General features: G+C 45.3%; 1 protein-coding gene across 4 annotated transcripts in view; it reads right to left on the bottom strand.

Annotated features, from left to right (window-relative positions):
• Positions 1–2998: 2998 nt before the first annotated feature.
• fam222aa (family with sequence similarity 222 member Aa) overlaps positions 2999–23378 on the bottom strand; it is a 56235-nt gene continuing 35855 nt past the window's right edge. For 3 of the 4 annotated variants that reach the window (XM_088375356.1, XM_088375355.1, XM_088375358.1), the window contains exons 2-3: positions 20910–21052; positions 2999–7028 (exon numbers count right to left, since the gene is read on the bottom strand). In XM_088375356.1, coding sequence (XP_088231482.1) covers positions 5566–7028; positions 20910–21052 — 1606 coding nt within the window. In that variant the 3' untranslated portion in view covers positions 2999–5565. Of the gene's footprint in view, positions 7029–20909; positions 21053–21196; positions 21342–23378 lie in introns of those variants that run through there. The other variant, XM_088375357.1, reaches the window with a different exon arrangement.

Genomic DNA, 23378 nt, shown 5'->3' with positions numbered 1-23378 from the left:
CCCACATACAAGTCATTTGCTTTATTCACGTATGTCACGCAATCATACATAAAAGAAGAGGAGATGTCCAATGAATAGCAAACTTCTACATTTCAGTCCTGAGATTGACAAAAGGCAGGGAGGGCAGAGCACATCTCAGGGATGGAGGGCGAATTGCGTGGCAGTTTGAGCAAATCCAAGATGACGTTTGTGGGGAGATTAGGAGGAAATTGCACAACTGCCGGGGCAAAGAAAGTAAGCAATCATAGGGATGTTTTGCTCGATAGGCACATTGAAAAGTTGAAACTGCCCTGCGACATTTTTTTCTCCAAAACAGATTTGTTTCACATTAACACCTTTTATTTTGCCCAAGACACAGCACTTCCAAAAAATGTTTTCATCCTGAGCAGACACAAACATATAAATACATCACTGCAGGGAGAACAATGAGAGAGAGATGCTTTATATATTTCCTATTTCCATATATATTATTTTCTCAAGGTTGCCGTACCCTCAGACTTGGACATAGTTGGTGCATTCGAGATCATCCAGGAAAGAAAGCAGCCTTGTTTGCCCATAGGAACATTGCACACAACCAATAAATGAAACAGGAGGAAAAAGAAAACCCCCCAGACTTTTATATTTGAATTGGATATAGACGTCTACATAAGAATATTTGAAGGCAATAAGCTTCTTCAGCTGAACCTATATAGTTTCGATGCTCAAAATACATAGAATGTCCCGAGCTCCTGCTGGATTGGCTTTTGAGGCGAGTTTATGTGCTCGTCTATCATTGTACATTTTTTACAGTATTTGAAAACAAAGACGTATATTTTGCCATACACACATGTGAATTATTGATTAAAGTATTTTCATGCTTGGTCGGAGCCTATGACATTATCTTTGTCTGCCAGTAATAGACATTGAGAAGGGGGTGTTAGGGAAGGCGCCCTGGAGGCCCAAGTCCCCCCCCCACACACACACACACCATGTGTAGGCTGGAGAAGCAACGCCAAGACTCTACAGAGTGAGCAGCTGCCATTGTTTTCTTCAACGTCACGTCCCTTATGGCCCCGCTTGTTTTTAACTGGCCCCGTTGCCCTCTCAGGTGCATAAACTGCAGCAGGACCTTTGCACCAGCTAAAGGTCTTCATGGGATTTACTAAAGGATCTTTACAAGCAGGGTAAGTCAATTTCTCTCCACGTTGCCCCCTCCAGGCCATCCCGGTGAGCCTCTCGCTGCCCTTGAAAACAGGTTAGCAGTCGATAAGTTTTATAGATCTAAATGTCCTCATTCACATGGCGCTCACATCTGTCCTTTCCTGGGCAGCGTAATTGGCTTCCAGCGTTTAAAACTTAATTGATTTACTCGAATGTGTGATACATGGAGGCACAATATGTCTTTCAGGATGATTTCAATGGAGTTTAAATTTGAATATGAGGCCGCCGAGCTGAGCCAAAGAGGGGCATCTGATAGCGGCACCATGCAGGAACATGGCAATTATCCTGATTACTGATGCTTCGAGGCTTTTCTGACCTCAAAATCCCTCCCTGTATCTCGCTCCGCTTTGAGATCTGTCACATTGCGCAGGGCCCCTTCAGCCAAGCGGGGAGTAACCATGTATAATCCAACAGAAAACAAATCCCCCCGCCTCGATCAAACACAGCCAGCTTTCAAAGCGGGCCGATGAACCCGGGCGCCGCGGTGTGCCGCTGAGGCCCTCTGAGACGCAGCGGAGACTGGGCTTTACCCCCCCACACACACACACACATCATCCCCCAACCCCGCTGTCCTCCCCTTCAATGGTGGCCAGTCGTAACCTTCAGTTTGTTTTAAGTACTGCTGAACCCCGTTGGCCTTGGACGGGTGGGTGGGGTGGGGGTGGGGGTGGGGGTGAGGGGGGGGGATAATGACATGCCATATGCCACTCTGCCTCTGCAGCTGAGTGAGCCGTGCATGGATCAGCTCAGACACAAATCAATTTGAAATGTAATTCTATTATCCTAATATGTCCTAAGCGTGCGTGCGTTGTCCAAATTGGGAAGCTGGGTTACAGCGTAGCCAAGCTGCGGCTCATCGAAAAGACCTCGTTAACGGGGGTCTGGCACAAATTGCCACAAAACAAAGCAAAAGAACGACATACTTTCTTTGAATCGAAATGAATGTGAATTGACAAAGTCTTTCCTCTCTAATTACCGTACTCCTCTCTGTACCTTACAGGAAATCCATTCCTATTTGAAAGGGGTTTGATTTCAACCCTCTGTGCCATTGAATACTCTCCGCTGATACTGTCACCCAATACTCCCATTAGCTGAGAGGACGGCTGCCCCGGACCTGCGTTGGTGGGAAAGGCCAGACACCAGAATCTCCACTGCCTCAAGTGTTGGCTCTTGACTTCAACGTCATGTGACAGGGTTTAATGCTTGGATGCAGAAGCCAAACGGAGGGGATTTAGGGACGGGATGTATCTGTAAATCTGTCAAAATATTTCTACAAGACAGAAAATATGGCATTATGCGTCAGACCGCGGCTGGGGCGTTAAGCTGTTGAGACAACATGTTTTTTTCATTTTTATTTTTTATTGTAATGTTAAGGAGGCTTACTGTGCAAATTAGACGCCAGAGGGCTTGGTATTCTTTAGGCCATCAGGACCTCAGTGCAGGGGTCTATGCACCCATCTAAAGTCCCATTTTAAGGCTCATAGTCAAGATTTAGGTCAGCTGTCAAAGTTCAAATCAGGACATATTTTCTTTTTGAATTTGTGCTGAGAGGGAGCCACCATACCAGGTTTGAATACTTTTTTTAGGCTTGTTATTATTAAGAACACTTTTTGGATCCCTTACGGGTTAAATAAAACAACTTCAAAGGTTTTTTTTCTCATTGCCAGCAAAGGTTCAACATCACTTGTCAAGCCTCTGCTTGAGGTCCCACAGGGTCCAACTTCCCGCTGACATCTAAAGGACATCTAGGTTTAGATAAAATAACGCCAGACGTCAAAGCCGAGACATGGCCTCTGGATATAGTCTTAAAGAAATTTATTTTACACCTCAAAACAAAAACAAAAACAAAAAGATAGGGATTAGGGACGTGGTACATTGGGAATGTATTGACAACTGTAGTTTACATTTTTTTTGGTGTAAGCTCAGAGAAAAAAATGTTCATACAGTCATAATAATTGCACTTCATAAATCTAGACTGATGCCAGTATTTCCCCACAACAAAGCTCCGGCTCTATTTAATAAATTGAATTTAGCATTGAAATTCCACTGACAAAAGAAATGCTAATCAAGACCACAGGTCTGCTGCACTGATCCAATTTTTCTCTTTCACTTGAATCCCACAAGGCAATAACACATCGCAGTAATTTAAGTGCAGTACATTCAAGGGAATCCCACAGTCATAATAAATATTTCACCGCTCTGAATCATCTAGTTAAGACTGGCTTGGGCTAAATACAACCCAACCAGGGGCTAAAATGAACAAGGAAAAGCAATGACCCTTGTCTCTTTTCATCTGATGTCAGAGACGATTGTTTTCATTTTATTTTTTTTCCATTTGCAAGAGGAGTGAACCGTACCTCCCGAAATAGGACTCCCTTCTATCCCAGCTTCCTCCATCGCTATGACGACACCTGACAAAGAAGGCAGATGTGACAGTTACAAATATTGGAGACGCTAAGTCCTCCGTTAAAAAGGAAGCGAGATCGGCAAAGGAATTCCTGTACATTACTCAGGTATGATTTTATGGGGACTGTGGTGGAAATCTTCAAATGAGACATGGGAAGAGGCTTTGAAGAGCTAAAATGCGCATGCGAACACACGCTCGTGTTAAGCACACATACATGTATCGTTATGTCAATAACCTTCACATTTTTCACTGTATCGTTTCTTTTTCTGTGTATTATGTTCTCTTTAAATAAGCGTTTCAAGATTTATTGTTGTGAAGGAGTATTAGGAAGACACTGAAAGGAAAAAGGAAAATTATGAGAAATATAAATGTAAATTTTCTCAACAAAATAATTCCAAACTTTATAAAAAATATTACAATTATATATATATTTAAAATAAAAAATCTAATTGTTTTTTTATAAAAGGATATGAAAACTCATAATCAGGAAATGAAAATATTTGTTAACTTGGTTTACAATTAAAAAAAAAGTTTATTATGTCTGTTTTCACGACATGACTTTATTCTCACAACATTATCACTTCTTTCTCAAAGTATAATTTTCTTTTCTGTGTGGGCCTAATACTCCTTTGTTAATTTCACAGCGTGGGTGAAAAGCAGGCATTATGAATAGTTTTTAGATTTTTTTTGTTTCGCTAAAGTTGTTTTGAAAACATTTTGGAAGCAGACAACACTCATGGGGATTTTATATGATGTGTTATTTCCCCATTGTCTCCTTTATTTTTTTCCCAGATGGCCACTTACTTGGCTGTCTGTTGTTTTGGAAGCCACCTATGATGATTTCATGTTAAAATCTGAAGGTTGACTTTCATTTTGCCATGTAATAATAATGAAAAAACATATCGCATGCCTAAAAACGTGTAATTGGAATATTGATTGTTTTCCCAATTTTTAATGCCAAGTTACTTGTCACCCACCCCGTGTATTCCAGTGTTGGTTATGAAAACAAGCTCTCACATTGCAGGTTCTTACAGAACCACAGCAGTGACGATGCCTCGAAACAGAACATAAGAAACTGCACATTTGCTTGAACAGGAATATTTAAATCATAAAAACCAAGTGGAAAGAACAAAGCATCAGAGACGCTTTCCCCCATAGCAGCCAATGCATAAAATATACCTACAAATATATAAAACAACATAAAATAGGTTCAAGTTTTTCAAGTTTCTTAAATATATCATATCCAAACTACCCAAATTCCAAACTTCAAAGTTAACAAGATTCAAGCAGTGCAATTTATGTATCAATTATAACAGCAATAACCATTAATAATGTACTATCCTGTTCTAATCAGACTTGATGATTCTTGTGCAGAACACAAGAGTCCTGGCTATAATTTCACTGAGTCTGTCCTCATCCATCTGCGTGTAGTTTTTGGATGTTGAGAGCAGCCCTAAACTTTGGTCCTCTGGAGACCATTTATTTCAGTGACAACCTACACAGTAGCTTCAGTCTTGGAATTTGAAGTGGGGGGTACAAGTGGCGTATGCACTTCATGTCAAGCTATGATTCCATCAGAAAAAAAAAGAAAAAGAAAAGAGAGCAAAGATTAAAGTAGTTCAGGCAAGTATAACTTGGGCAACAAAAGCGGAAACAGAAAGACAAATAAATCAATGCAAAATTCCTATTGGCAAACGGCACAACGGATCATCAGGAGGATTTTAAAATCCCTTTTCTCCCCCACTTGCAATCGCTACTGCCATTTCTTATTTGGAATTCTCAAAGCCTGGCTCGAAACCACCATAGATTGGGTCACACAACACGACAAGAGCTCTCGTGGCTAAGCTCGTGCACTCATTAAAGCAAATCCACCCTCCCACCGCAAAACCGGATCCGTCCTTTGCCTTAAGATTTTCTTTACAAATTCACAACTCGATTCTTGTGATTCTGTTGCGCCTCTATCTGTAAACGGGGAGGCGGATGTGTGCGTGCTGGTGGTCCAGCAGACGTGGCACCGACACAGTCTCGTAGCCTTTGCCCAGCATCTGCTCCTTTATGCATGGCGGGTGGATGTCGTTGATCAGGTATTCCAGAGACTGCAAGCTGTTGCTCAACACTGACGTGTTGCACAAACTCTTGCTGGGCAGGCTGCAACACAGACGGCCTCCGCTGTCGATGGCGGGGTGATGATGATGGTGGTGGTGGTGGTGATAGGGATGGTGCGGGTAGCCCACTTCTCTGTGGCCCGTGGCCGACCCGCCCGTGGAGGAGCCCAGGAGATCCTGAGGGTTGTAGCAGTCACTGTCCGGTGTCACCAGGACACTGTTCCAAGGGGGGGCAAAGTACTGACCCACTGAGAAATTCCCATGCATGCCCATGCAGTTCAACGGGGAGGAGCTGACTTTGTCCAGCCCGCCTCCGCCGCTTGCCGTCAGGTGGTAAGGTCTGGAAGAGGACGAGGAGAATTGGCCCGCCATGATCCCGCCGACAGGAATGCAGCTTTCGGGGGACTTGCTGACAGCCGCTCCCCCTCCGCTGCCCCCGCTGTACATTCGTAGCACTGCCTGTTGCTGCTGCTGCTGCTGCTGTTGTTGTTGTTGCTGCTGCTGCTTCTGCCAGAGGATGTAGTCCATACTGTCCGCGTAAACCCCGCTCTTGAGCGCCTCTGTGTTTTGAGCCGGCAGCCCCGCACCCGTGTACACCATGTTGGCCTGTGGGCCGATTCCTACCACGTAACCTCCACCTGAGGAGCTGGAGGAGACCCCCATGACAGTTGTTCCCTGCTTGGAGGGACTCGAATTGGAGGGTGGCGCCCCTTGACACACCTGCTGCAGAGCCTGTGCTTGGCAATGCTGGTTGATCTGGTAAATGATGCTCTGGATGGAGGGGAGGTTGGACTGTGCAGGTAGGGCCAGGCCACGCCCCCCTGTTACCGGAATCACCGAGCCAGCTACGGTGACGTTGGGGGGCACCGACAACCCGGGGCCCTCTGGAGGCTTCGTGGGACCGGCTTGATAGCCCATCTGGCCGGGGCCGTTGGCTAAAGTGCTACTACTTGGTGGGTATGGGGCAACGGCAATGTGGGCAGGGGAGAGCTTAGTCCGTCTGCCGTCGGAGCTCTTGAGAACTCCTTTTGATGACACAAAGGTGGAGTTGGATGACAGTGAAGGGGAGGAAGAGGACTTGACGATGGCAAGCAGGCCATGGTAGCCCCCGGTGTGGAAGTGTGGATAGGGGTTGTAGCGCTGGCCAGTGGTGTCATATCCATTTACAGTCCGGTTAAGGTGCTTGTGCTGGGGAACCCTGATGTTGGTCGGGAAGATCTTGATGGACAGAGGGCTGTTGGCTGTCTTCTGAGCATAGGCATCAAGTTCTGCCGCAGTGGGGTAGCGAGGGGAATGTGTAGGCACCACCAGTTCACCTGTGGGTCAAACAGAGAGGAAAGAATGAGTGAGATTCGACTCCATGTTCACTTTGTAATTAACTGTAAATATCCAGGGGAACAAAAAAAAAAGTCTCCCCCCCCCAAAAAAAAATATCATTTGCATATTCTTATCATGATTGCAGTTTATGTTTCATCGCAACGGCTCAATCCATTAGAGATTTTTCTTTCCATTCCTATTTTAACTCCCTAGCCAAGTGGATCTTTTTAAAAAACTCATTCTGTCAAAAGCCTGGAACCTTAGGCGGTGTTAAATCTGTGCATTGTGAAATTAATTCAAACTCTCTTTAGCAATGAATTAGGTTAGCCTTGGATACTAAGCAAGGAGGGCACAATGTGGATCAAAGCTTGTTTAATTGGAATGGCACATTTGAGAATTCTAAGTGCCCAGTATATGAACAGCCCCAGTTCTAACATCTGTGCTGTGTCATTCAGGTAAATGACACCAGCTGGCCGCATTCTTATAATAAAACAAAAATTGCTTCGATTAAATATAAACAAATGAAAATATAATTAGACATGTATGAGCAAAAAACTACATGTACAGGAAAGTAGCATCTATAGTAAACGCTCTGTGGCAATGTGAAACTCTCCAATCCCATAAATTCAATTCAGCAGCGCCGGCGGCGACTGTGAATAGCAATGGCCCTCGTTCAATGAGGCAAAGCTCAAGGTGGCAAACAGGAAAATGGCAATTTTGAGAGAAGAAAAAAAAAACCTCATGTCATTGTTTGGGGGCTGGTCATGGAGGTGAGGGGCCACATTGAGATTGGATTTAAACAACATTATTCAGGCAATTTCATGGCTACTTAGCTCAGTGCAACAAAAAGTGTGTGTGTGGGGGCGGGGGGAGAACTCAATTTACAAGCGATACATCAGCTGCCACAAATGACTTGCGACCCCTTCACTTTTTTTTTTTATGCAAAAGACACACACACACACACACACACACACATAGCAAGTGCCATGACTCTGCTGTCAGCAACCTAAAGAGTGTGTGCAGGTCGCAGACTGTGACTACGACTCACTCCATTTCCTTTCCAATTGCAAAAATCATTTAAAAAAGACTCCACAGCCAAATAGCCTCAATCCTCATTCCTGGGCTTCCATTACAGATAGCACGGGGAGTTAATTTCAACAACCCAATGGGTTCCCAACTGTGAAAATGATTAAATCTACAAGATCCATATCATCAAAGAAATAGATTTGAAATTTTAATGACAGAGGGGAATGGTTGTGAATATCCTGAGCTGAATTTAGTGCATGACCTATTCCAGTGCCATTCCTGTCTCGAATCAGAATTCCAAGATTTGGATTTCTTTATTTTTTTTAACCATTGGTATCACTCGAGGAGTATGAAACTCAAAGAGAGTGCCATCCGAAGGGGCGGAGCCCAGCACGCCGGGCCAGCCCAGCTTCGACCTCGCCAACCTTGATGAGGCACCGCTCGGCTTCCCTGGCGACGTCGCTGCCGGGCTCTTTGATGCTCTCACTCACAGTGGAAAACTGACAAGACTTGTTTGCTTTGCTCTGAAGAGGAAAAACACGCTCATTTCAAAGCCCATCGCCGGTCCACATGCAAATGGAAAAGGCAGCATTTTTTTTCCTGATCTTTTACATGAGGAAAAAAAAAACATCTTTGATCATCACATGGGCCAAATGAGGAAGGATTCTTGGCTTTCAGGCATATCAAGGGCCTTATGTCCTGCCGCCCTGACAAGCCCCCAGCTGCTTTATGCCCATCATTCCACCTAATTACTGACACATGAGAGGAAAAACTATATTAAAAAAGCCAGAAATTCATTAAAGGCGGGCTAATTCTTTTCCTTCTCACCGATTGGGTCCAAATTTTCCACAGCCGAGCTTGCGTTTCTTCAAAAAGTGAGCCTAAATCCCTCTCCCTCCGTCTTTTCCCAGCCTGGCCCTTGTTTGTCAATAGGCAGAGACTTTGGCACGCCAACCTGGCATCAAAGGGCTTCACACTTCACGGGCCACAGGGATTAGAAGGCCTTTCAGGCCTACAAAACCCATCTCGGCCTCACAAAGGCTTCCGGTTATTAGAAATCACAGGCAGAAAGGGGAAAAAAAGGGGCAGGAGGTGGCAATTGAGCATCTGGATTCTTTTGATTCCAGCGCGTCTTTCTTTTTCTCCTTCCAGTTGCATGGCAGAAATTTTAGAGCAAACTTGATTACAACTAGCATTGGCCTGCCCACACTTTGACGCCCCCCCCTTCAGAAGCAGGAAGTCTGCTCTTCTATTGCCACCGTGTGACTTATTGCTCTAGTTTGCAGCAGATCTGCGCAAGGAGCGGCAGCATCGAGCACAGATGGTGCTCGCTGATAAAAAACAGCCTCCGAGGCAGCTTGCACCGCCTTTGTGTGCACCCTCACCTCCTCGTGAGGTAGGGGCTTCCCTGCACCTGTGCGCACGCTTCGGCGCGCCTGTGCATGCAAATACCACGCGTGAAAGCCGAAAAACAAGGCACGCAAACAACACACACTCGCTCGCAAACCCGCAACTGCACTTGTGTGTCTCGTTTGACATCAGTGAAGCATGTTGTTATCCTCTCTCATGAAATGTAGGGCAGGGACAACAACAGGTGCCTGCGCCGGCGACAGCCTGCAATGCCTCCTGGGCTAAATGCTTCACACTCGCTTCATTTCGACATGCGACAGCCTTGTAAGGATTAATTATTTCCCCCGAGGATGCAAAAATACGCTATTTCCCTTTCCGGGACGATGTGCATTCACAAGCGCGTGAAAAAGCTTACGAGCGGGGCGAGCCTGAACAAGGAGAATGAAACTTTAAATGTAAACAAATAAAGAATATGATTGAGCTGCAGTGGAAATGAGCTAAAAGTGCAAGCGGACGTGCATTTATTAGGGGCAATCACATACCGGGGGAGCTGAGATGGCAATTAACGGGCTGACCTTGGTCCTTAATAATCCAGGGCCTGGCACACAATGCCCGCGTGTCAGGGCAGCACATCTCGAAATGCCACCGCTCATTAGCGGCATGCACGCGGTGAGCGAGGCTATCTGCGTGCCGTTCAACTCTGCGGCGGTCAGACAGCCACGGAGAGCAGGCGTGGGATAACGTCGGGCGGTGATGTGATCTGGAAAAGCCATTCCACTGGGAGGATGGCCACTCTCATTTCTCTCCATTTTTGATTGGCGTGAAGCTCCCCAAGCGCAACGTCCTTGGCGTACCCGGTGCTGTCACTCTGATTGCTTGTGTGTGTGTGTTTTGGAAAAGGGGGTGCTCGATTCTTAACACTCAATTAACACTCCTTTAATTAGCCAGCGGTACATTTTGAATTCTGATGAACTAATTTTCTCGCTATATGTGTGTGTGCGCAGGGGGGAGGCCTGCTAAAGACGAGGTCCATTGGGTACAAAACAGCAATAAAGAGGGAACTGGTTAGATTAGGCTGTAAAAAAAAAAAAAAATCCATTAAATTCTGAGCACTCCTTTCGAGTAAGGGGTCAAATTGTGTTGATCACACCAAGGCAAAAAGCAGATGGGGGAGTGTGTGAGAGAGGGGGAAGCAGGTAGGAGTGATGTGAAAGAGCGCAGTATCAAATCCAGAGGACCGGGAGAATGCTTTGCATTTTAATTAAGAGCCTGAAATGAGCAAGCAAAGGGAAAAAGTCTACCTAAAATACCCTGGCTCCAAATGATTGAAGTTCTGAGTGTTCTACAATTATGGAAAAGTTTCTTATTAGTATAAAGAAATAGCACGACATCAAAAAGCTCTCAGCATTTCCTTCTTCACTTCTGCAGAGGCGATATCTCCGCACACTTTGATCCCAGTGGACCATGTAGTCAGGTCAGCAGGGGGGAGAAAAATTGCTTGCTTAGATGAAGGGAGAAAAAGTTGTTTGGTTGACTTGCAATTAAGACAGAAAAGTTAAGGGAATGGCAAACAACACTCCACCGGCAGAAATGACCCGTGAGAATAATCGAGAATTTTGCTGATTGTGCGCATTTGATTTTGGACTAATTGCGGAAGGTGGAAAGCAAGCTCTGTCATTTTCTACAAATAGAGAAAAATAACCGGCAAATAGTTGCACGTTCCAAATATTTTGGATCATGGTAAGCTGTATTATACTAAATATACCCCAAAAAAATTTCCCTAGGCGCTCTTTTAGAACAATGTAATTAATAAAAACATTGATGTTATGATGAATACTTATCATCTGACCATCATCTGTGTTGTCACTGGCATCACTGTATGTTGTGTGTGTATATTTGAATGTTTTGCTATTTTGAAACATGTTGCCGTTTACACTTCCATGTGGGCTGTGTTGGTTCAGTCACCACTCTGTAAATGTGAGTATAAAATTGTTGTTTGTGGTTGTCAGGTGGGGTCGGAATGATGAATCTGTAAAAACACCAATGGCCTTTGGCTTCATTTGATGAGTTGGCGAGAGGCTGCGTAAATGCCCTTGGATGTCGTGTAATCTTTCTCTTGTGCTGCAGGGACATTCACATTTTCAAGACGCGGTTTCAAATAGGTTTCAACCTGACGCTAAAATATTATGTGAGATAAGACACTTAGGCAAAGTCTGTGCTGCACTATATTTGTTTGCAGAGTAAATGAGCGACGAGCATGCAAGGCAGTTACACTTCCTTCCCCTAGCTAATATTTTCTGACTTTCGCCGCTATATCATACAGCAGAAACAGAATCCAGGTACATTATGTACCAGTACTTGTAATAAAATGGGTTCTGACCAACGAAGAATTGCTCATTTCAATAACTGCTAGGACTAAATGCGGATAGGTCAAATGTATTCATTGCATTCCATGACAAAACGACACCTGAGTGTCACGACAATGACATGTGGCTTTTTACAGCTAAAGCACATCCCAAACTCTTGAAACTCGAGCCAAAAGTTGATTGCAACCAAGGAAGTGTGTTTGGCTGAAGTAACCCTCCACCTCAAGCTATTGTTACTCATTTAGCAGATAGGATCGCGGTATGTATGATGCTCTAGCCCCGCCTCATTTGCTGCAGGGGTGGGGGGCTAGCTGAACAATACCTGCCTTGTGCTAATGGAGGTGTCATCTGGCACAGGCCTGATTAGTCAGCGATTACAGCGAGGCCTCAATTGCCGTGACAACTGCCGCAAACACAATAGGCCTTGATAGAGCCAGCTGTTTGGTCCTCTGCAATTAACCCCACATCCCACTCGTCTCCGGCAGAGCACTGCCTCTAATTGACTATTGCGTATACAAAGCAAAGGCTGTGGGGCCAGACCCCCTGGACGCAGCCCCCCCACTACCACCCCTCTCCCGCAAGGAAATGATAATAATAGAGGCGTCCCGTGGACTCGGCCGCCAGTCAATCAAAGCTTCGGTACCCCACAGGAGCTTCCTGATGAGTGAGAGAGCAGAGGAAGCACATGTCTGAGGCTGTGCAAGAGCGCCCTCCATGGAGGAGGGGGGGGCAAGTTGAATATGCCTTCAGTCAAACTACTAATCAATTCAAGTGCATGTGAGGAAACCCTGCTGCTTGCTACATATCAGGAAAATCATTTTAGGGAGCACTCAGCTCTCCCTCTGTTCAGCTCAAGGTTGATTTTCTGGGCAATGCAGGAAAAAAAAAATCAAGGCAATTATTTGTCAGCCCTCTGTTATCTATAATTGCAAAGATAAAAATCAAACTGAAATGATTTCTCTGTGGATAGAGCTGTCTGAATTCACAGCTGCTTGTGTCATCATAATCTTCAAACAAATGCATTGTCTGCACCTAACTCCATACAGCCTGCGCTCACTTGGGGATTTTTATTATTGAGGAAGTTGAATTATCGATGGAATGTTTCAGGCACACGCGTAATAAGTGGAATATAAAACATGTTGACGCATCTCAATGTGAATGAACTTGGAGTTTATTTTCAAAAGAGCGGAGGGGGGGCATCACGTAACAACATGTACTCATTCCAAACAAGCCCACAACGTTACAAAGTGCAAAGAGCATCATAACAAAGCTGAAATCACTTGCGCGCTGATCCCTCACAAGAATGTCAAAAATGTATTTAATCTTTAAAATACTTTTTGGGGGTTTGTTTCTATCTTGGGGCCAAAGATAATTTTTCATAAAATTGAAGCCAAATCATCTCCACAGGTTTGAGGAAGGCCCTTTTTCCGCTCCTGTGCTGTGCTCGTGATTTGATTTGATAAGTTGGGCGCATTTGACTCAGCCCTGACCCCAAACACACTCCCAACGTCTTGTTGACAGTCTTCCCTATTTATCAAGGACAAGGCATCACAGAAGCTCATTAACTTACCAAGGTTCTCTTTGAGGACACGCGAAACCAATAGGTCGCCGTCGTGTTTACATTTTCGCTCTAAAATTTATCTCTGAAGCCAGATGTCGCTGGATCAGCCATGAAAATTAATTAGCTGGGTTGATGTGGCAACCTCGTGCACTTTGCAGGCTGACCTGCCTTTTATGGGCTGTCAGGGAAATTACTGGGAAATGACTCCTCCGGCTCATACGTCCCCTTGTTTGGGAATCACTGATAACCTTCAAAAACTAAATACACTATAGCGTCTTTCAAGCTAAAAGTCCAGTGGATTAGAGGAGGAAAAACAGGTGGATCCAAAGAGGGACAAATCTCAGCTGGCATCACAGTGCGGCTGCCCTCTCTGACCCCTAAAGCTTTGCAATTACAAACAGTGGAAATTCTTCCTTCCCGTCTCTTGATCGTCTCAGACCTCTCTTTCTGTTTTCATCCCTCCTGCCTCCCTCTATCTAGCTCTTCTCAGCTTCAGCCCCCCCCTTGTCTCTTCAGGCTCCCTCCCCTCTTCCTCCTCTGTCTTTTCCATCTCGCTCTCTGAGTAAGTGAGTTTCATCTGGGGTGCTTGCCGGGGCGAAATCACCCCAGGGTGAACACTTTATTATCTGTAGTCAAAGCGTCACCACAAATACCATTCTACACACACAAGTGTCACTTTCCATTTGTCCACACTCTGGCTGCATTAGCGGAGCCTAGCCGGCCCAGGGCCTTGTGTCTCCAGCAGAAGAAAGCTAACAGCGTGGGAAAGCACTCGTCCTGCATTCCTGCCCCATTGACACCGACGCGGCCGACCTGCTGCCTCTCTCTTGGGAATTAAAAAAACAATAACAGAAAATCACCACTAAGCCGACAACGAGCAGGATAGGCTTGCGAAATGACAAATAGAGGAGGTTAGTTTGCCATCTTGTGATCTTTGTTTTAATTCATGAGGTCACAGTAGGTGGGAAAGAGGGCGAAACAAAGGAGGCCCTCGGGTTCATGCTGCAAGGGGGGTAATTAGTGATGATCAAGCCAAGTGTCCACTAAAAACACAAGTTGTTGTGAAATGCAGCATTCACATGTCGCACCTATTGTGGGACACCCGTGTACCAAATAAACAAATGGACTCGAACATGTAATGTGTTTAGCTCAAAATAAACTCAGAACTCTGTTTTGTGGAGGAAGGATGAATACATTGAAAAAAATATCTAAGTGCACATTTGACTCCTGTCTATGTGTGCTGTGATTGGTCAAATATTCAATTGCGACAATAAAACTAAAAATGTGTCGGGTATTTGTCTAATTAATCGTGACATCTGAATCCTGACCTTAATGACAATAATATACACGATGCATGATTGAATAAGTTGAGAGAACATTTGTCCATTTGCTATGATTCATGGGGTTGAATGCATAACAGAAAAGTTAATGAATGAGAAAAAATGTTATCCACTGAAAAGTGCTCTGTTTAATAATTAGGTCTGGCTTTGGATGTGGTTTGCCCTCCGGCCCGCCTGGGCCACCTTCATTGTGCTCGCTGTACGGTCTAGAAAGAAGAGGCTTTATCAGCAAATACCCCGCGTCAGCACCAGCAGCAGGGTGGTTATGCGTTGCGACTGGCGCACCAGCCGATATTGTCATGAGCGATTAGGCCTGTGCTCATGAGCCTGTGAACTCATTGCTGTGGCATCAGAGTCAAGCCCGTCCGCTCGCCCGCCCCCTTTTTTCCCCACATTTCTATCCGCCGCTCCTCGGTTTCCATTTAGCATCCAGCCCCGCCGCTTCTCGATATAACCTCTAGAAATCCCGTGAGGAGCTGTGCAAAACTGATTAAGAGTCGGCAACAGGTCAGAGTGATGCCATTTTTAACAATAATTCTGTGGAGCTTTTCATCCAAAAAGGGTCAGGCAAAGTGGAAGCTAGCCTCTGAAGGTTAATTTGTCACCTCTGCGGATGGTGGGGAACAAAGGGAGGCAAAGATAAACTGAAGCTACTTGTCAGGAAAGAATGAGGTGATATTAAACTTTATGAGCACGGCTCAGGCACTAAAATAGGACAAGTTTTTGATGTTAGCTTCTATTTGTCCTTTCTTTAAGACTTGCATCTGACACTGTTCTTTCAAAGAGCTCCATGTACTGCCAAGAGCAGAAGCATCCAAAACACGCACACACACAAAGGTCTGGAATAAAAGACCCGAGACATAGCCATTGTAAGCACAGAGAAAAATAAGAAAGGAAGCAGATCTGAGGGAAAAAGGCAAGGGGCCGAGAGTATGCTGGCGGGTAGGAAAATAGAAGAGGGGGAGGCTGGAGGCGGCTGGGCCGGCCTGTCATAGCCCAGAAAGTGCTGCTGCACAGGCCTGCAGGTAAATGGAAGAAGAAAGGCGCCTGCAGGCTGCCTGAGGCAAGCCCGGGCCCTTCTGTTCTATCATTTAAGAGACAAGTCGTTCACTGATTCCCAATTAATATTTAACGCCGCACAGACAACAAGGCACTCCACTGCAGTACACATGCCAGGAGGAGGAGAGGGGTGGAGAGGAGCGAGTTTTTGACCTTTAACAGCCACTTCATTGGTTACACTTTGGATTGCAGTTCAAAGTGGTCAGGAGAAGAGCAGTGACATGTTCTGCGTTTGATGCAGAATACAAACTGTACAATCGCAACCTCATCTAGAGCCAGTTAAAATGAAGCAGCAGAGTCCAGTGACAAAACATTTGTGTAATATTACTGTATAATATTGTAGTAATATTTTTTTCAACTATGGTACTCAATATTGATTGAGTTATGATATTTTGTTGTGTTAATAGTTTACAGACTTATATTATATAATAATTATAAATGTTGTAATACTTTTAAATTATTAACAAAATGATTATCATTGAACTGTATTTCATCAGACTGAGTTGTTCCTAATAATATTGTTACATTAGTTACAGTTGGAATCCTAACAGTGCCAAATAATGTGCATCCAATAACACAAACTTTGAATCAAGGTATTTCTTCGATACCAAATGCTACAAAACTGTGCTCTTCTGACCATGCGTAAACAAAAGATATTTACATATTATTAATAATTATGCTTGTAATGTCAACCAATACGAAATACAAGCGTGCAAAGCGATACCAAAGTGCCGTCCGATGTTGCTCACACATACGGTAACGTCTGGGCAGCTCTTCCTCCATAATGGCTCTCTTTACAGCGAGACCTCTTGCAACAACATGGCGATCAATATTTACCATCTGTGCGTATCAATCAAGGCCAAGAGGTTAAATGCATGGAGTTATTTACTGAAGTGGAAATAAAGATGTGCAGCTTGAACAGTAAAATAGAACCGCTGTTGTGTGTCCTTAATTAAAAAGACACTTGTATCACACGTGTCCGCCTTAAAAGAACCCATATTTTAAGTCTCAATGTTAAACGGCACATACAGCAGAAGAAAGCACAGTCCGGGTACGAACATGCATCGTACTAGTTATAAACGAGGCCTCAAAGTAGCCACCCAAATTCAAATCAGGTTTGATCAAATATAACACACACACTAAACTAGTGCTTTGAACATACTCCTGGAGAATAAGTAAAACTGGGCGCCAGTTTAGCCTGTTTGACCAATACAGTCTTTGGGTGTGAAATCCAATTTGTTTTTGTACGTGCAAAGCCTTGGTAAATCCGGCCCTTAGTGTATCATTTCCTGTGCGAAAGCAAAGGACTGGAGACACTCTGTCCCCTCAATCGCCAGCAGCCAATACCCCCCCCCCCCCCTCCCCTATGGCAGGCAAAGACAGAGGGTGTTGATGCCTGCACCTGCAGGGCCGCCCAAATGCCAGCTCGCTTTGGAACTAGGAAGCTCTTTTTCAATCCAATTCCTGCTGTGAACACAGCTACAGCAGAGCTACTCTTCCTCCAGCTCACCTTCCATGGCAGTGAGATTGCTTCACCCCCTGTGCTCACAGCAGAAGGCAAGAGGGCAGAACGAAGGCAAAGCTCGGCGGGTCACTACCAGCCGGAAATGATCCTCTGTGTGCCAGCAGTGAGATGGCAAGAGGTTACGCAAAGCATGTGGGAAGACTGCGGCCGCTCACGAGGCTCCTCCTTTTAATTCCCACCATTTTTCAATTTGATGAAACTGTGTGGACACCTCTCAAATGCGAGAGCAAACGCAGAGGTCCCCCACAATGAGATTGCATAAGCAGGCATCCAGAAAAGAGGCCGTCCATGGATAGCTGTCAATCACCTTTCACGATGAAGAATACTTCTTGACCTGCTGGAATAATCAGAATGCCAATGTGGGCATGCTGTAGAATTCCAAATGGGATGTAAAAAGAGGACAGTTCAGTCTGTGGGAAAAGGTCAAGTAGATGCAGATTTTTTTTTTCCTCTTTTCCTTGAATTCTGCATTAGGGGACAGGGGGGGATGGTGTATAGAATGAAATGAAGACTAGAGGTATAATACTGTAAATGAAGACGAGAGGTATAATCCTGTAGACCTAACAGGCTATGCTAATGTTAGCACGCAGGTTTATTTTGGTCGTCTTGAAACCTCATTTAGAATTAGCTTTTGCCAATGGAATCGTGTGAATGGTGAGTCGAGCCGCCTTGAGCCGAGTAGCCTGTCAGGCTCCGAGTTGTTATTTCTGCAGCCATTGTAACCACCTATTAATATTCAACTGGAAAGGCTGACATCATAGCACTCCACACAACATACTGCAGTTTTATGAGCTTTCCAACTTCCCCGTAGTGCCGTCTACAGCAAATTAGATACGTGCAGGTCACAAAAGGTCACTGTGTCCATTAATTCCCCCCCGCTTAGCTAAAAGCAAAGCAGTCGTCTAACATCTCCGGCTTCCCTGCCTGCAGAGGAAGAGGGCTATTAGGAGGATCCCCAGGTGAACCTCCATGCTGTGTCCCGAGGCCGTGTGATTGTCTCTGTCCATCAATCTGGAGGAGGTTTCAACCTGGCTTGACATGGCATGAACCGCGGATATCAGGCCTTCTGGGAACGTCTCATCTACACCTGGTTGATTGGCACGCCAGGCCTCGCGGCTGGTGTCGCAGGAGGTTACTGCTGCATGTGCACTCCGTCTCCTCTCCGCACAGTATGTGTGTGTGTGTGTGCGCAAGGGCACATTTGGAAAAACAAATCTGGATTTTTGTAGCAGTTGATTAAATGGATTTAACTAGGATTAAACTGTTCTTTCCAATTTGATTCCACTACACACACACACACACACACACACACACACAGATAGTTGAAATAGACGGTATCCAAATAAAGGTTAGATAACTGGCTGAGGCACAAATGTTTCAGATATTTAAAATAATAGCCCTCTCCCCCAAATCTGGAGTGACATCACAACATAATTAAACAAGCAAATGGAAAACCATACAATTTTAGGATATAGCCACATCGCCATTAAACTGCCATGTAAGATTGCGAAGTAGTTGTTTTTTTCGTAGCTGACACATGGCGGAGTAATTGCTATCTGGGCCAGAGAGAGGGCAGGTGGTGGATTTGGGGGGCAGCTCTGTCAGTGTTACTCCTCACTGGAGTGGAGACCTCCCTTCCCTTCCCTTCACTCCTGTGGCAGCTTCAGAGCCACAGCGGAGGGCCGTGATAACAGAGACGTAACGTTGGGGAGGGTTGCCTCCGGTGGAGGGTGTCCAGGGTCAGGTGCTTCTATTCACCTCTCTCCCTCTGCCTGGCCTCTCTCTCTCTCTCTTTCTCTCTCTCTGGCTTTCTCTCGTCTGGGCACCCTCCCTCTGGGGCACGACATGATGAGAGGCACTGGCTCCACGGCCGTCTCTGCCTTTCATGTCTCCATCTAGGCCAGCGGTGGAGAGACGCGGAGGCGAGGACGAGGGCTACAAATGTCACCCATAAGGAGGATTTAATTAAAAATGACAGCGGCTGGCGCAGGAGAGTGCAGCCACATACGCGTGGAATTTGGACGCAGTGAAAGCAAGTGCCTATGATTTATAATTCAAGTAATGCCCCGCACTGCCTTTTAATTCTATGGCCAAAGGAAGAAAAAATATCAAAAGGCCGCCCGCCCCTATGAAGCTAATCCAATATGATATTTTTAAGGGCAGGCGGTCAATGGCTTTCTGAAAAGCCGGCTTCTCGCCGCTGCCTGCTGTCTCCGCCCTACACGCCGCTCGACGGCGCCTCACCCCCAGCCCCCCTCCAGCCCGGGCTGTGATAATGGAAACATCCTACTCTCCGCCTCCCGTTTCTCCTGCTAAGCTCTGCGCGCTTGGGGGAAATTGATTGTCTGGCAAGCTGATCTGAACGCTTCCAGCTGATGGCAGAGCCAGTTAAGTCCTTTTTTATTGAGGCTATGAGGGATTTTTAATGGGAGTCGCATCAATGAACTGTGCAGTCGCTCGGCATCTGCATGCAGGGTCTTTTTGTAAAAACCTCCTCACCTTCAGCCCTCGCAAAACCAAACACGCACACTCACATGCACACATAGACACACACTTTTCAATCAAAGGACAGAAGAAGCAAATGACACATTTCACCTCTGCTTCTTTGTCAGGTAATCAAACAGCACAGAGGAATTCCAAACCGCTCCCTTTGGGCTACCTCCCCTTCAACCAGACTATGAATAAATGCAAGATGGATGGATGAAAGACTTTTATCTGATTTTATCACACCTTTGTTGAATTTTTTTTTTCTTGTGAGTTAAAAAAAAGAATTCAAGCATATTAAAGCACTTTGTCCAAATTTTATTATTTTTCAGTCATTTCCTTCAATGCAAAGCCAATCAGTGTAGGGGCCCAAAGATTACAAAAGAAACATAATTTAACTCAAATGCTCTTTAAAGATGTGCCACTGTTGAAGAGACATGCAAGCTGTTGTTTCTCAAATATTCACAAAAATTGTTTCTCTATTACTCACTTTGGACGGGCTTGTATGGCTATCTTTCAAAACAAAGCAAATTTTAAATTGTCATTATGGAGTCTTGTTTATGCTACCACAAATTACCACAGTTAAAAGCGATATCAAAAGCGTCAACTCATCAAGCTCCGATGGATTCTCTCGATGTGACGACTGCAGCTGCAAACTGGCCGCAACTAGATGAGCGACTCTGTAACTGCTCATCTTTGTCCCTTTGCACCATTTTGTGAGTGGACACAAGGGTGGTGCTGGGCGAGCCAACACAGCAGCTGTCATGGTTTACAGGCGGCCCCAACCAGACACTGTAAATGTTTACAGACCCCTCAGGGTCACGCAGGGCCATGAGGCACGTTAAAACAGTGTCTGTTCAGCCCTGTTGACACGACCGCACAATCAGCACAGTTAAACAGCCGCACAGTGATGGGCCAAACAACACGACAATCTGGCCTGTAAAGTGCACATTTGCCCGTTCAACTGTTTGGAATTCCTCAGAGAAGCACGGGATCATGGTGACACAAACAGCAGAAACCGGAAAGTCTATTTTACGGTCACTTATTTACAGTCAGGGTTAGTGCTCTGTTTCTATTGACTGATTAACTATGTGGACGCGGCGTAGTAGGCACACATTCCGACTCAAGCCTCCGAATTCAACGAGCCTCCAAACATTTTGCGAACTCACATTTGCGTCCCAGGGCTTGCGGTGGCTCCAGGCTCTTGCTGGCACACGCCGGGTGCTGGGGTGGAGGGTTCTGCCTCCTCTGCAGACAGGCCAGCATGGCGAGGTGGGCACGGTACGACAGCCGGGGGAGTTCTGCGGCCAACCTGCAGTGCAAAAATACAAAATTGAGTGAAATCAGGAGAAAGCATTTGAGGTCAGAGCTTGCGTCCGCTATCCCGGTGGGACGTGGCTAAGTGGCTAAATGAGGCTGTTTCTCACACAGGGTGCATTTGGGAACGCTTGCCTACATTTAGAGGCTTCTGTGCTGCATGTGTTGACTGATAAACACACACGGGCCGACCCTGGCTCGGTGCACAGCGCAGCTCCACACAGCTAGTCAAGCATATCTCCTGCCTATGAAACCTTGCTCACAACAAACACACAAGTAGCAGCACTTTAGCACATTCCTCTCAGTGCGCTGTGCATGTGGTGATTGATGGTGTTATCTATGGACAGGCGGAGGGGAGAAAAAAAAAAAAAAAAAAAAGAAAACAGCAGCCTGACTGCTAAGCTTAGCATGCAGCAGCCCTGGGGGGCTGTCACGGAGGGCCTCGGGGGCCGACTGGTGTCTGCACGGATGCCGAGCCCGAGTGTTCCGGCCCGTGCGGTTTTGTGTGTTTATGAGCAAATGCAATGAGGGCGAGGGCGGGGGGGGGGGAGACTGCCAACCGTACATCACGGCCGGTGACGGCGCTAATCAATCTCCCACCAGGCCATAAATCTGTAGCTCTGCTCTCTCTTTTCCCCTACAACCACCTTCACTCAGGAAAAGTGAGGCGTTGGCTACTAATTTCCAATGAAAAACACCATAACGGGACACATATACATTTACTACATGTTTTGGGATACCGAAGGTTTGACGTTCCACAGGAAGTCCTCCTTTGCAATTTTTCACCCTTCTGGGAAGACTTCAAGAGTTTGTCTTTGGGGGATTTGTTTAAATTTATTTGTGAGGTCTGGTTTACAGTCTACTCCATCCCACTCAAAGGTATTTGAGGTCATTTTTTCCCCCCACACCAAACTCATCCAAGTGTTCATTTATGGACTTTGCTTTCTGTACCAGGACAGAAGTCAGAAGCAAATAATTATCCAAAATGGAAAATTAAGATTCAGCAAAATTTAAAAGGTCTAGCCCGGCCACGGATTGATTAATTAATCAACACTGACCCGATTGTGCTGTTTATATATCGCATAAACAAACTGTCCACTCAAAGCCTCAATAAACTAGCAACATCGAGAGCATCATTCATCAGCCACAATAGTGACTGATTACAAGTTGTCAGACGAGGACAGTTAAAGTAAAACCACCAAGGTCCGCAAAGTGTTCTTATATGATAAGGATTGATATTCCCTCACTCAGTGGAGTTTTTCCAGGGAACAGGTACTCAGATGGTAGAACACTGGCAAAGTCCACTCACAGCGAGCAAGCATAATATGCCTGCAAAAAGAATTGTGGCCTTCATATTAACTCTGTCAGAGTCTCGTATCCAAAACGCATTGCTATGAATCACTATCTTCCCGATCCTTTCATATTAAAACAAAGAACAGGAGCAAATATTTCATCTCGGCTGTCAGTGGCAGCGTCAGGCGTATTATTGAAAAATGATTTCTCATGCACCTCTCTGAAGCTTGTGTCCCGTTATTTATTTTGCCAGCGAATCAGCAAAGTAACATTGAGCCGCCTATTACTTTAGTTTTATAGATGATGATTTTTACAAAGAAAGAAAGCAATTACAATGATTACCTCATAAATTAAAGACCACCCACAAAACACATGCTCCCGTTCTCTCATTAAAATGAATTACTGAAAAAATGGGCTGTTGATAAATAAAAATTGCAGCGACATGCTTGAGAATAGATTTGCATTGTTTATGAACAAGAAGCAAAAATAACGTGTTTTTTTTTCCAAATTCCAAATAAGCTGCCATTTTTCCATTTGATTACAAAACGATTTATTAAATTGCAATTCAAATGATCATTTTAAGCACAAAGCGGACACACTGTGTAAAATCATACACTGAGTAAAGAATCTGTTTCCACTCGCTATCTCGATCACACACACACACACACACACACACACACACACATTCAAATGCACGCGCACACACTGCTGATGGAAGAGAGGGGCCACTTTATTGCTGGCCAGGTGCTTGTGCAAAAAAAAGAAAAAAAGGGGGTCGTGCGCAGTGTCATTTCCTCTGGCACCCGGGACAGGCCTGGCCCAAACACACTGGCACTTTGAGTTCATTACTGGCTGTTCACATAATCCTTTTCTGTGGGCCCTCGCTACGTGCTCACTAATGTGACCAGCGGCCCATCCTCGCAGAACATTTGTTAAAAGACGGCTTGCCAGAGAGGATGGGTGGTGTAGATTGAGACTAAAAGCTACTTGCTGGCCGTGGTGGGGGTATGGGGGAGGGGGTACTTCCA

The sequence above is a fragment of the Syngnathus floridae genome, chromosome 5 (assembly GCF_059516105.1).
Source record: "Syngnathus floridae isolate MCC-2025c chromosome 5, RoL_Sflo_1.0, whole genome shotgun sequence".
NCBI classification, from domain to species: Eukaryota; Metazoa; Chordata; class Actinopteri; order Syngnathiformes; family Syngnathidae; genus Syngnathus; species Syngnathus floridae.
The sequence above is the reverse complement of the archived record's forward strand: the minus strand, read 5'-3'. Positions and strand labels throughout refer to the sequence as shown.